General features: G+C 50.4%; 2 protein-coding genes across 6 annotated transcripts in view; one reads left to right on the plus strand and one right to left on the minus strand.

The window, feature by feature from the left end:
• LOC308126935 (serine/threonine-protein phosphatase 6 regulatory subunit 2-like) overlaps positions 1–6282 on the plus strand; it is a 30238-nt gene extending 23956 nt beyond the window's left edge. For 4 of the 5 annotated variants that reach the window (XM_080491636.1, XM_080491633.1, XM_080491635.1 and 1 more), the window contains 4 exons: positions 985–1073; positions 1151–1322; positions 2641–2727; positions 4939–6282. In XM_080491636.1, coding sequence (XP_080347762.1) covers positions 985–1073; positions 1151–1322; positions 2641–2727; positions 4939–4990 — 400 coding nt within the window. In that variant the 3' untranslated portion in view covers positions 4991–6282. The remainder of the gene's footprint in view (positions 1–984; positions 1074–1150; positions 1323–2640; positions 2728–4938) is intronic. The other variant, XM_080491637.1, reaches the window with a different exon arrangement.
• Positions 6283–9114: 2832 nt separating this feature from the next.
• The window catches only part of sbf1 (SET binding factor 1), a 55196-nt gene continuing 51259 nt past the window's right edge, over positions 9115–13051 (minus strand). The window contains 11 exon segments of the mRNA XM_080491737.1: positions 9115–9379; positions 9469–9600; positions 10075–10162; positions 10252–10451; positions 10599–10946; positions 11034–11164; positions 11371–11497; positions 11588–11680; positions 11682–11774; positions 11986–12087; positions 12170–12346. Of these exon segments, the coding sequence (XP_080347863.1) occupies positions 9281–9379; positions 9469–9600; positions 10075–10162; positions 10252–10451; positions 10599–10946; positions 11034–11164; positions 11371–11497; positions 11588–11680; positions 11682–11774; positions 11986–12087; positions 12170–12346 (1590 nt within the window). The 3' untranslated portion in view covers positions 9115–9280.

Genomic DNA, 13051 nt, shown 5'->3' on the forward strand with positions numbered 1-13051 from the left:
CGATGGAGTGTCCATACTCTGAAAACAACTTTTTGAAAACGTTCCATGAAAACTGGGGAAACGCAACTTTTCTGAAATGCTGATTATGCACATGCTCAGTCAATCAGAACAGTTTTTTTCTCCGTGGTGTCATGACTCCCAGTCAGTAATCTCCTGGGACTTGGTACTTTTATTTTGACAGTCACCGTATTAGTAATCTATCTTGGTGGTCTGTCCACTAGAGTGTGAGAGTGAGAGTGTGGTTTCATTACAAAAACAACTAATAGCAGCTTTTCGTGGCCTAACCTGCCAATTACATCATTTTCTTGAGTTTCTGCCGTTTCCATGGAAATGGACATTGTTTTCAAAACATTGCTGTGTAAAGGCCAAACTTTTCTGAAGCAGAAACATAAAAACGAAGTGTTTTCATCGTTGTGTAAACGGGACCTGGTAGTTTGTTAAACTGTGGAAGACTTTTAGTCTCAATTGTTTGTGACGACTAAAGGACTTAAGGATTAACTACCAAATCCTTCGATTAGTTTTGTGCAAGTTACTGAAAACTACCAAGTGATTACTATTGCTACTGCAAAGTGTATTTTAATGTCTTTATGAGAATGTCCATATATTCCAAATGTGCCTGCAGCTTGTGAGGTTTAGCTGTCCTCACAATGGAGACGAGTCTGCAGCTCAAAAAGCCCAACATGACCCGTTAGTCTGTTTAATGTGGAGTGTCTGGGTCTCCACTGTGTCCTGAGCTCAAGGTGCTGAGGCGCCGGAGCTCAAACCAGAGAGCTACAGGAAGGTTCTAGTTTGTTTGTTTGTTTGTTACTGAGATGTGCAGGGGCGGAGTCCCTCAGAGCTCCTGCCTCATCGCAGGGTGTTTTATTACGCTGTTACTTTTCACTTCCTGAATTGAGCTGAAAACAAACCAGATCAGTGAAATCCAGTCAGAAGCTCCGGCTTGTTGGAGCGTTGATTTGAGACGGTCTCCCCTCTGGTCTGCAGTACAGAGAGGAGCCCCCGGTGCAGCTCTCCTGTGGACTCGGGCGGCGCCGGAGGACAGAAACAAGCCAAACCAAACCACGACAGCAGTGGTGAGCCATGTTCTGCTCTCACTTTGTGGCCCAATGTTTCCTCAGGCTTCAGCGCCGCTCTTCTTCCTGTCTGTCAGCAGACGCCGGCGCCCCCTCTGGTCCCCACCCGACTGCAGGAGACGGGACGGAGGCCTCGGACAGCGGCTCCTCGGGGGGGTCGGACAGTGAAGGGGACGACAAAAACAAGGCAGCAGCTTCTCCCGCCGCCTCCGAATCAGCCCCCGAAAGCAAGTCAGCCGACCCCCAGAGGTAGTTACTTTTCCTCTGCTGCTGCTGGACTCAGGAGGAGTTCTGCTTCCTGTGGTCTGGTCTGGTCCGATCGTCTTCGTCAGACTAGATGTTTTCTGGTCTGCAGGGTTTGTTGAGCTTTACAGTTGAGATGTTTACAATCCTGCAGGTAAACGTCCTTCTCAGCCAAACAACAAGTACAGAGTACTACGGAAACTATCACATCAGTTTACAAATGTTTCTCAAAACTGATCAGGGGTCTAGACTACACAGTAACTTCAGGATTAACTCAGGTTTTCTCTTGTCTAGGTAACTTCAGGATTAACTCAGGTTTTCTCTTATCTAGATAACTTCAGGATTAACTCAGGTTTTCTCTTATCTAGGTAACTTCAGGATTAACTCAGGTTTTCTGTACTACGACCCTGGTTCACTTCTTCCCAGGATAAATCACCATGGTAACTGACTCTGAATGTCTAACCTGCTCCGGAGCAGGATACGTTCTAGATAAGATCAGTGAGTGTGAAGCTCCGCCTCCTGACCAATCAGATCTCTTGGAAGATGCCCCGCCCTTTTCTTAAATGATGGTGATTGGTGGGTTCAGCGCTGAGCTGCAGCGGAGAGGAGAAAGAATTCAGAACAATCTTTTTGACAGAATAAAATAAATCCTGGTCTCTGAGCTGAAGGAGGTTCTGGTTCCAGGTCTGTTCATCTGGAATAATGAGGTTCATGATCAGAACTGCAGGAACATGAATTTATAGAACACAGAACTCCTCCTGTCGTCATGGTGATGAATTAATATTCCAACACAAAAAACAAGAGAAACTCAGCCTCCAAACAACCGGAGGGAAAATCTAAAATAAAAGAGGAGTGAGGAAGCTCAGCCTGAAACTTTCAGTAATCTGTAATCTGCTCTGCAGGGTTTCTCCCAGTGTGATTGGTCAGACGCTGTAAGCTCCGCCCCTTTCATGTGAACGTGCACACGTAGGTCTGGGTTGACCCAGCGAGTTGAGAACCTGCTTGGTAGTAAAGGTGATCAGTTAACCAGGAAACATCCTGGAGGTTTATCGCCGCTGGTTCGAGGTCTGGAAAGACTTTTTGTCTCTTAGAGACGACGTCTCACAGAGAACTTCAGTAAACGTGTCAAGTCTGTTTCTTCATAGAAATGATTTTAGTCTGATTGTGTTTAAGCTTCTTTAGAAGCTGCTGTAGTTTGATTCCTCCACCTGCTCTGTCTCTTCAGTGGTGCTGCCACCTGCTGGTGTGTTTGTGTCACTGCTCATAGAGCTGCTTCAGTCGGTGTGGACCGCTCACCTCTGTGTTGTTGTTGTTGTTGTTGCAGTGAGGAGAGTCCGGTGTCCCTGGAGAAACTGTCTCTGTCAGATCCTCCCGAAGACGACTCGCCTGCAAACTCAGCGACGGACAGGAAGTAAGCGCTCACACTGACCGAGGCGCCGCGCCGCCGCGCCGCGCCAACCAACCTTGACATGATAAAGATGTGAAACGAAGACGATGCAGCTCATCGAGTCGTGTTTGTTTAATATTTTAGTGGATTTAGATTTTAATTCTTTTAGGGGTTTTCACTCTGGAAACGTTTTAAATCAAGATACAGGACCTGTTAAAGCAGTGAGCGCTTCATGGAGCCGCTACAGAGGAGCTGAGCAGCCGCAGGCTGAACTCCAGTGACCTGCTGGGGAATCGAACACGGTGTCTGGGGCTGGGGCGTCACACATAAGACCTGCAGACTGAGGGTCCACACCAGAACCGGTTCACGTAAACGAGCCGGTTTTGGCCGATGGTCCACACGAAGCAGTTTTAGAAGCTTGGAAACCTTTTATTTTCTTAACACGGGTCCCAGAGTGGAGACGTGGTGGAACCCAGGCTCGGCTGTGAGGAGTGGCGTTATTCCTGGTTTGTCCACTGGAGGGCGCATTGCAGTGAGATCAGCTGAAATGAAGCAGGATGAAAGGGGACGTCTGCTTAATGTCTCGTGACGGAACAGGAAACCGTCTCCAGGTCCGCCACACGGGGAAGTTCAGTCTCAGAACCTCAGAATCAGTCACACTGATTCTGAGGTTCTGAGTTCCTGGTTCTGCAGGAGGCTTCAGCCACATGTGGAACTCCTCACTGTCCTAAAGCAGAAGAGACAAAGACTTTTCAGTTGAGGTTCCAGTGTCTTCCTGGTGAGGAGCAGCGCCCCCTAGCAATGAGGAGAAAACAGATTATTGCAGACTTGATCAGCACTTTTGTTTCTGTTTTTGGTTGTTTGTGGTTTTATATTTGAGTTAAGTAGTTTTCTGACCCGAGGTCGGGTCCAGGTTGTGATTCAGGTGCAGCCTTGGCTAACGACCAATCAGTCAACATTGATTGTAATTTAGGTGTTTTTCATATAACAACATAAACAAACAACTAGAAGATATTAAAGCCATAAACACTCCAGTGGTCTGATCAAACCTCCATAATATCGTAGTTTAACGCTCCAGTCTGTTCATACCTTTAAATACTGCAGTATTACAGCTCCTCCGTACTTCCTGCAGACCGTAGGGTTTTATCCATACGCCACTAAGAACTCACTTCCCTCTGTGGAGCTTAACGTAGCATAACATTGTGTAGCGTAACGTAGCATAACATTGTGTAGCGTAACGTAGCATAACATTGTGTAGCGTAACGTAGCATAACATTGCGTAGCGTAACTTAACGCAACGTTGCGTAGCGCAGTGTAAGTAAGTAAAGTAAGTAACCTTTATTTATATAGCACCTTTCACAGACAAAAAGCCACAAAGTACTTCACAACACAATTCAAAAACACCAGAAAATACACAGAATATAAAAGGCCGAGACAAAATCCCAGCAGCCCAAAGGGGGTCCATTCAGAGCCCGAGGACAGAGACCAGTCTAGAGTTGGTTCTTGAAGGAGTCAGACAATTGAGCACAAAGAGGGAAGGAGATCATTCCAAAGCCTAATGAGCGTAGCGTGGCGTAACGTAGCGTAGTGTAACGTGGCGTAATGTAGCGTAGTGTAACGTGGCGTAATGTAGCGTAGCGTAGTGTAACGTGGCGTAATGTAGCGTAGCGTAGTGTAACGTGGCGTAATGTAGCGTAGCGTAGTGTAACGTGGCGTAACGTAGCGTAGTGTAACGTGGCGTAACGTAGCGTAGTGTAACGTGGCGTAACGTAGCGTAGTGTAACGTGGCGTAACGTAGCGTAGTGTAACGTAACACAAATAGCTGCACTCCTCCTCTCCTAAAGAAGTTCTTTTCACTGCAGGAGTTCTGACCCTCTGGATCTTTATTTGCCTTGAAGCCGATGGTTCAGACGGAGGTTCTCCTCCCGACACAAAGTACTGAGGTTCCTTTAAGACGGGACCCGTTATTTATCTGGTCCATGGTGGACCCTCCAGACAGTCCCTTGGTTTAATTCTTTTATCTATTTCATTTATTTATAAGTTCTTGACGTTCCAGGTTCAAAGGTAAAAGTGAGAAAGAAGTTTATTACATGTTAAAGAGTAAATTTGCATCATTGTGACACTTTATTACATTAATTAATTAATTAATTAATTAATTTGGTCTCATAAAGACAAACATGGTTTAGGAAGTGTGTTGCTGACTCCTCCCCCCTCCCCCCCTCTGCCCCCCCACAGAGAAGAACCAGTGCAGCCGCCACAGGAGGTGTCGGTCAACGGTCCGGTGTGAGGAGGAGCCCCCCCACCCCCACCCCACCCCCCAGAACCACCGCACTGCAGCTCCAGTGTTTTTACCCGATGGATCACTCTGCCACGTTATTGGACCTGGACACTGCCAATCAACACCAATAATGAGGCAGCGGACTTGTAAAACGACAACAATTGAAAGAGAGGATGAAAAAAGAGGAGTGGAGGGAGGAAGAGTCCCCCCCCCCCCCCCCCCCCCCCGTGTTGCACATCGTCACGTTTTAATGTAGCAGCGACAGAATCCCCGGCTCACGCCATCCTCATCCTTTATTTTTTATGTCTGGAGAGATCCCCCCTCAACCCCCCTTTCTTTTCTGTTTGTATTGGCCCCGCCCACATCAGGACCCCCCCACCCCCACCCCACCCCCCCTCCCCCGAGCGGAGAGCACAGGCTAAATAACGATGCCTCAACAATAAACCTGATTTTGAAAACGTCTTTTCCACCTTCTCTCGTCAAGCTTTGGACAAAAAGCACTTATGCAGCCGTTTTCCTGTCCATTATAGCACAATGTGAGTTTACCCCCCCCCCCCCCAACCCCCCCAAGTTAGGGGAGGGGGGAGGGGGTCCCTGATCAGAGCTCTATAGTATTACTGTCTTTTGCTCATGTGCAATAATGTCCAGTAGCCATTTTATTTAAGGAAACATTGAAATTCAGCCTCTTCAGTAAATCACTCGTCTGGTTTTTATTTAAATTTTTTGGGCAAAAACAAATTTGGATCTAATCTCCTGATGTTTACTTTATTTTAATCTTCTGTCTTTCTTTAGTTTTTCTCTTTAGTGCATGTATAACCGCTTGTGTTGACCGAGCTCGTGAGCTGAGACCTTCTGATTGTATTAAGTTCTTACTTCCCCTCTCAACCAAACATTATCTACCTATATACAAATATTATCCACATTTAAAAGTAATTTTACAGTCTTGAGATTCCTGTTGCTGTCTCTTCTTTTCTCTCTCTCTGTCTCTCTCTCTCTCTCTCTCTCTCTCTCTCTCTCTCTCTCTCTCTCTCTCTCTCTCAGGGCGAGTGGCCTCTGGAGCGACACTGTATGTTTTTGTTTTTCCACCTCCCTGTTTTTTTTTGTTTTTTTTTTCTTTTTAGTTTATTTAATTTTATTTTCTCTGAGCTGCAGGATTGGACGGAGGGCAGGTCTGGACTTCAGGCCTCTGGTGTTCTTACTTAAATCATTTGACAGCCGTCAGGTTCCACCATCATTGTTAAAAAAAAGAATAAAAAACAAAAAAAGTTGAAATTAAAGTGTCGGTTGACCACATTCATACCAAGAAGCTTCCTGCTTTTTTACTCTCTGTGCTCGGAGCGGCGACCCGGCAGGGGGGGGGACGGGGCGGGGCGGAGCGGTGACCCTGTGGGGGGGTGGGGCGGAGCGGCGACCCGGGGGGGCGGAGCGGCGACCCGGGGGGGCGGAGCTAAAGAGGGAGGTTGAAAGAAATCCAGCAAACATCCTGTGAATAAAAAAGCTTTATAGGCGTCATCATAACAAAGGCGACAGACGTCACATGTCTCCTCCAGTCTGTTTTCAGGACGCGTCACTTGTTCTACGTTTTCACTTTCCTCCATCTTCCAGAAAGGTGGAGGCAGCATGTCCGTTTATATCTGGCGTGTTTCAGGTGGAGAAGCAGTGTGTCGTCCTGGTTTTAGTCTTTTGTCTCGTTCTGTCGTCGGGACAGATCCAATATGTTGACATGCAGAGGACGTTTAGCACAGTTCAACACTTAAACCTCAGAACTCAGCGTGAAGTTGAATTAACCCTTGAGCCAAACGTTGCTGCCCTCTAGTGGCGGCTGAGGAGGATGACGGCGTCCTGTTGGGCCTGAACCGGGCCTTTGTTCTCTGCATCCAGGCCGCGGTTCTGACTGAAGCTGTGTGACGTGAAGAACGAGCTCGAGAATCTAAACTGCTGAAGCAGCACAAACGAGACGCACGTCAACATTTAAACCCACAGTTTTTATTTGGATTCTAAAAACTATATTGACATGATTGACAACAACCCGGCTCAGAAGGTCATTTTCTAATAAAAAAAAAAAAAACAAATAAATAAAAAGGATTAAGCAGTATTGTGGTGGTTAATGTAACTTGCAGGGTTACCACAGAGAGATGAGTAAACTGCAGAGAGAAGCTGCGCCGAGGCTGCAGTCCAGACACCAGCGTTCAAACCCCCGGAGGAGGAGGAGGAGTCGATGTGCGGAAATGTTCTGGGACCAGTGGGCGGGGCTAAACGGGCTGGAAACTCGCCTCAAATCCTGATTTTGGAAACCATAAAGTCATTTAATGCTGATTGAAGCGGCATCACAGGTCAACCAGCTACTTCATCAGCTACCGTCAGTAAATCTCCCAGAGTGAAGTAAACAACCTCATTAACATAAGTGCTATGATGTCACAGGTGGGCGTGGCCAGAAGTGTAAACTCAGTTAACGCTGGGACTAACTAGTGAAAAGGAAAGTTTAGTGAGTTTGATGCACTTTACCAACAGTCTAGTTATTATCTACGGAGCCGTGTGAAGCGTCTGCTGTGTTTGGACTGCAGTCTCATCCAGACCCCCACCACCCACACCCCCCCACCCAACAGACCACCGCCCCCCTCATGAACGAGCTGCGTGGGATAAAAAACAGCTGTTTACAAAAAAAAGTCAAACGAGGGTTTAACGTCTTCAAATAAAAGAACATGAAAGCATTAGTCACATTAATACAGAAATAAACAAAATGGCACATTGAATTCCTAATTTCAAAACGAAGTGGTGCTTCAGGAACTGAGGAGACGAGTTAAATAAATTACTACCATAAACGTTACATACAAATCTGGAGTAGTATATATATATACAAGGAGTTATTAGACACAAAGAAAAAAATCTACAATTTCAAATTTTTATGTTCAAATGTTCAAAGACAGCAGTACAACCGTATCTTACAGAGCGGTGGGGGGGTTGTGAGTGTGTGTGTGGGGGGGGGTGACAAGGTGTGTGTGTTTGGGGGGGGGGGGTGACATGGTGTGTGTGTTTGGGGGGGTATTAAGTGTCAGAGTGTTGTGTGGGGGGGCATCATGTTGGAAACCTTCAGGCTGGATGAGCTTTACACACACACACACACACACACACACACACACACACACACACACACACACACACACACACACACACACACACACACACACACACACACACACACACACACACGCGGCTCATTAAGGGTTATTTCTGCTGTTTGCGTTTTAAACGTACTAATTCCTCGTCCATGCAGCAGGCGGCAGCACTGAGTCACTTTACCGGTGACCAGGGGAGATTTGAAGGTGACCAGTTCACCAAGTTGCATATTTTCCACTAGAATGACTCACTTGCACCACCTGGTGGCACAGGATGGAACTACAAATGTTTGTAAACTTGAGTTTAGCGACGCCTGGGAAACGTCTTCACTTTGCTTTGAGCTGAAAATGACGAACTTTAAAAATCTCCTGTAGAGAAACGCGTCTTTATACCGTCGTTTAGTTTTAGAGATGAGAGCGTTAGATAGCGTTCAGTCACCAACAGCAGAATCCTCCTTCATGAGCCCCCCCCACCCCCCCCCCCCCGTGTCCCGGACCCCCTCCATAAATAATCTGTTGTTCAGGACCGTCGCTCTTCTTCCACATGTTTTCTTCAGCTACAAAATAAATCCCTCGTTTCCTTCAGTGGCCCGTCAGTCTGACGCCTCCTAGTGGTTGAATAGAAACTTGTGTGTGTGTGTGTGTGGGTGTGTGGGTGTGTGTGTGTGGGGGGGGGGGGGGGGGGGGGGGGGTGGGTCTGTCCACTTTGTAAACACTCTCAGTGACAGTTCACCGACACTCTCAGATACCTGACGAGTCTTGGCCGGGGGTCAGGCTTTCGCAGTACCCCCCTGGATTTTAGAGGAAATCCTTCATGAACCGTTTGACCCCCCCACCCTACCCCACCCTACCCCCCCCGCACCCCCAGACTCGTCTGCAGCTCCTCCGTCATTCCTCCCGATGAGGTTTAAAGGGCGTTGGCGGCGGTGGAGGTTCTGGAAGGATCTTCGTGCTGCAGGACGTCAGGGAGGCGGTTCTCCGGAACCGAATCTTTTTTTTTTTCTTTCTCTTTTTTTTATAACAAAAACACTGAAACGTTGCGACTCGCAGGTTATTAGTTCAACACTAGTGAACAGATCCGAGCTGAAAGTGGTAAAAAGGCCCCTTCGTCCCGTTCTCCTTCCTCGTGCTGCTCTCCATTAAAAAAAATAAAGAAAAACAAGAAAAGAAGTCCCGCCTCCTCTCAGGCGTCCGACAAGCAGCTCTGCACACTGTCCATCCACACCTGAGCGTTGGCGCTGTCCTGGGCGCAGAAGTTATACACTCGTTTAGTCGTCTTGAGCTGCAGGAGGAGAGGAAGAGAGGGGAGGTGAGCAGAGTTCAGATCAACCCTCGCCGCCGCCGCCGCCGCCGCGTCGCTCCTCCACTCACATCAAAGAAAGCTTTCTCCTCGATGTTCTTGGGCGCCCCCATGGCCGGTGTCCCCGCCGTCACCAACTCCACGTCCGCCAGCTCGATCACTCCTTTACAGTCCTTGTCCTGCCGGCTCTCATAGTACCGCAGCTGTGGCAGAGTGATGGTGTTAGAGGAGGAGGTGGAGGAGGAGGAGGAGGAGGTAGAAGAGGAGGAGGAGGAGGAGGAGGTAGAAGAGGTAGAAGAGGAGGAGGAGGAGGTGGTAGAGGAGTAGGAGGAAGAGGAGGAGGAGGAGGTGGAGGAGGAGGTAGAAGAGGAGGAGGAGGTGGTAGAGGAGTAGGAGGAAGAGGAGGAGGAGGAGGAGGTAGAAGAGGAGGAGGAGGAGGAGGAGGAGGAGGAGGAGGAGGAGGTAGAAGAGGAGGAGGAGGAGGTGGTAGAGGAGTAGGAGGAGGAGGAGGAGGAGGAGATAGAAGAGGAGGAGGAGGTAGAAGAGGAGGAGGAGGAGGTGGTAGAGGAGTAGGAGGAAGAGGAGGAGGAGGAGGAGGTAGAAGAGGAGGAGGAGGAGGAGGAGGTGGAGGAGTAGGAGTAGGAGGAAGAGGAGGAGGAGGCCAGCGCTCCGCTCACCTGATGTTTGGTCTTGTCCAGAACGAACCACCGCGGCTTCCAGGGTTTCAGCAGCGCCCCCTTCTTGAACAGGATGCCCTCGAAGCTCCTGGTGGGAGAAGACGACCAGAGAGTCACCTGGGAGGCGAGGCCCCGCCCCCGCCACCGCCCCCGCCCCCCCCAGGTGTTGGACCTCACCTGTTCTCGCTCTCCGTGCTCTGGAACTGGCTGTACAGGGTGCTGGTGCTGGGCCGGCCCGCCACCGGCGTGGACGTGGCGCTGGCCTCGCAGTCCAGGGCCAGGTTGATGGAGGAGCCGCTCTCCTGCAGGTAGACGCCCTGCGAGCGCCGCTGGTGGCTCAGGTTGGACGACATGAGCAGCGAGCTGGAGAACGACGGCTGGCGAGGGAGAGGAGGAAGATGAGGAAGAGGAGGTCAGTGAAACGCACCAGGGACTTGAGCTGAAGACTTGCAGGTTGCATTCTACTAATTGACCAGCAGAGGGCAGTGCAGCTCCACGCTCCAGGAATCGAACCGCTGGCCCACCTTGCTCTCCAGCTTGGCCTCGGTCCTCTGGGCACTCTTCATCTTGTCCCAGGTGTCCTTCCAGCGGTCGGAGGTCTGCCCAAGCTCCGCCTCCAGGTTCTGCAGGTCCTGCAGCAGCTTGCTGATGGAGTCGGGCACTGCCTTGCTCAGAGGGTCGTAGCACGGCCAGACCACGCGCCGCTGCGACTTGGGCCCGCCGCCGCCGTCCGCCTTCTCCCCCGTGTCGTCGGCGAGGCGCTCCTGCCGGCCCCTCAGCTCCCAGTCATACGACGGTCCCTCGGACAGCGTCTCCTCCGTGTAGAAGTCCCAAACCTTCAGGTTGGAGACGAAGGCGTACGGCCGCAGCACCTGCAACACAAAGCAGCCCGCCGCTGATCCACTGCCGCCATCCAGCTCACGTCTCCCTGCTGATTGGACGAGAGACCAGCCGCTCACCTCCTCGTCCTCCGGAGAAAACATGTAGTTGTAGAAGACGGGCGTCTTTTTGTGCAGCCGGTCGATGTAGTCCCACACCGACTTACACACCTGAGGACTCTTCCTCTCACCCTTCTCCTCGTACAGCACGCCTAACACACACACACACACATCAGCAGGGAGCACCACACACACACACACACACACACACACACACACACACACACACACACACACACACACACACACACACACACACACACACACACACACACACACACACACACACACACACACACACACACACACACACACACACACACACACACACACACACACACACACACACACGGCTCACCCAGCTCGATGCGCTCGTAGTCAGAGTCCAGCAGGAAGGTGCGGAAGCGGTTGGAGACGTAGTGGTAGGCCAGGAACTTCAGGTAGTACTGACTGAACTCAAACTCCATGGGGAACTGCAGGTGGATCTGAGGGGCAGCTTGGGTCAGTGTGTGTGTGTGTGTGTGTGTGTGTGTGTGTGTGTGTGTGTGTGTGTGTGTGTGTGTGTGTGTGTGTACCTGGTGCACACAGTCCAGGAACTGCAGGAAGACGGGTGTGAAGCCGCTGCTCTGGCTCCCCAGCGTCTGGGCGCCACGGTGGCTGAAGCGATGGGCCGAACGACAACCACTCCTTCTCCACCAGCAGCCGGAAGCCGTCCAGCGTCCGGTAGTACGGGTCTGACAGCAGCTGCACCAGAGACACCACCTGCACACACACACACACACACACACACACACACACACACACACACACACACACACACACACACACACACACACACACACACACACACACACACACACACACACACACACACACACACACACACACACACACACACACACACACACACACACAGCGTCATGTGTTGCTCCACTGACTCGTGGACGAGATGCAGCAGGTGTGTGTGTCTCACCTGTGTGGTCACGTCCCAGCCGTCCTCCAGACTGACCATCACCGACGAGCCTGTGTCCAGCAGCTCCACCACCAGGACAGACACCTGCAGCACCCTGTGGAGCTGTCTCACACACACACACACACAGTGAGCACCAGCCACAGCCCGGGCCACCCCCCCCCCACACACACACACACACACTGACCAGGGTCATCCACTCTGAGTCCTCCAGGCAGCGCAGGAAGCTCATGTTGGGGTCAGAGGTCGACGAGCTGGGCACGCAGGCCTTCATCAGCTTCTTGAAGCTGTTCTTCACCTGTCGCACGTCACACACCTCGATGGGAACCACCTCCCACTGCTGGAACGAGTCCTGCTTCCCCCCCTGGAGGAACCACATTCTTCATTAGACCACTGGGACAAATTCACTCCTTTCTCCTCAGTAGAACTCAGACATGATGCTCATGGAAACAGTAGATTTACTGATGAGCGGGTTCCTTTAAATGTCGCCACAAGGAACTGTGGGGGAACATGAGCTGGTCTCCTTTGGTAAAGGAACCATCATTGGTTCCTAGGCTGAAGGAGGTTCTAGAGGAAGCAACGAGCCTCCTTTCCTTTGCTTATTGAGAATCCAGACAGTTCTTATCATGGCCGCCACACAGAACCCTTCCGGGGTGAAGGAGAGGTGGATGGAGAAGAAGTTCTGAAGCCACATCCACACGAGCCAAAATGATCTTTTTTCTCCCCGAGGTTCTCAAAAAGAATTCCGTCCACACCTCACTGTGAGCTCGGCTCCACACGAGGCTTCAGGGCATGTAGTACATACACCAGGCCTTTAGGGGCGCTGTGACTCACCAAACACAACAAAAACGCAGAAGACATGGCGAACAAAGAAATTTAGAAGTAGAATCCTGCTCATAGACTTGATAATGACTGAGTCCTACAGGTCTATGCTCCTGCTCTTCCTGCTGCTCGACTGGAGCCTGCAGGCCGTGATTGTTGTGGATATTAGACGACATCGCAGACCGCGGTGGGGGGTGACGGGGGTGATGACGTCATCGTTTTTCCACAAATGATGGTCTTTGTTCTT

Source organism: Lipophrys pholis (genome assembly GCF_963383615.2).
Source record: "Lipophrys pholis genome assembly, chromosome: 22".
Taxonomy (NCBI): domain Eukaryota; kingdom Metazoa; phylum Chordata; class Actinopteri; order Blenniiformes; family Blenniidae; genus Lipophrys; species Lipophrys pholis.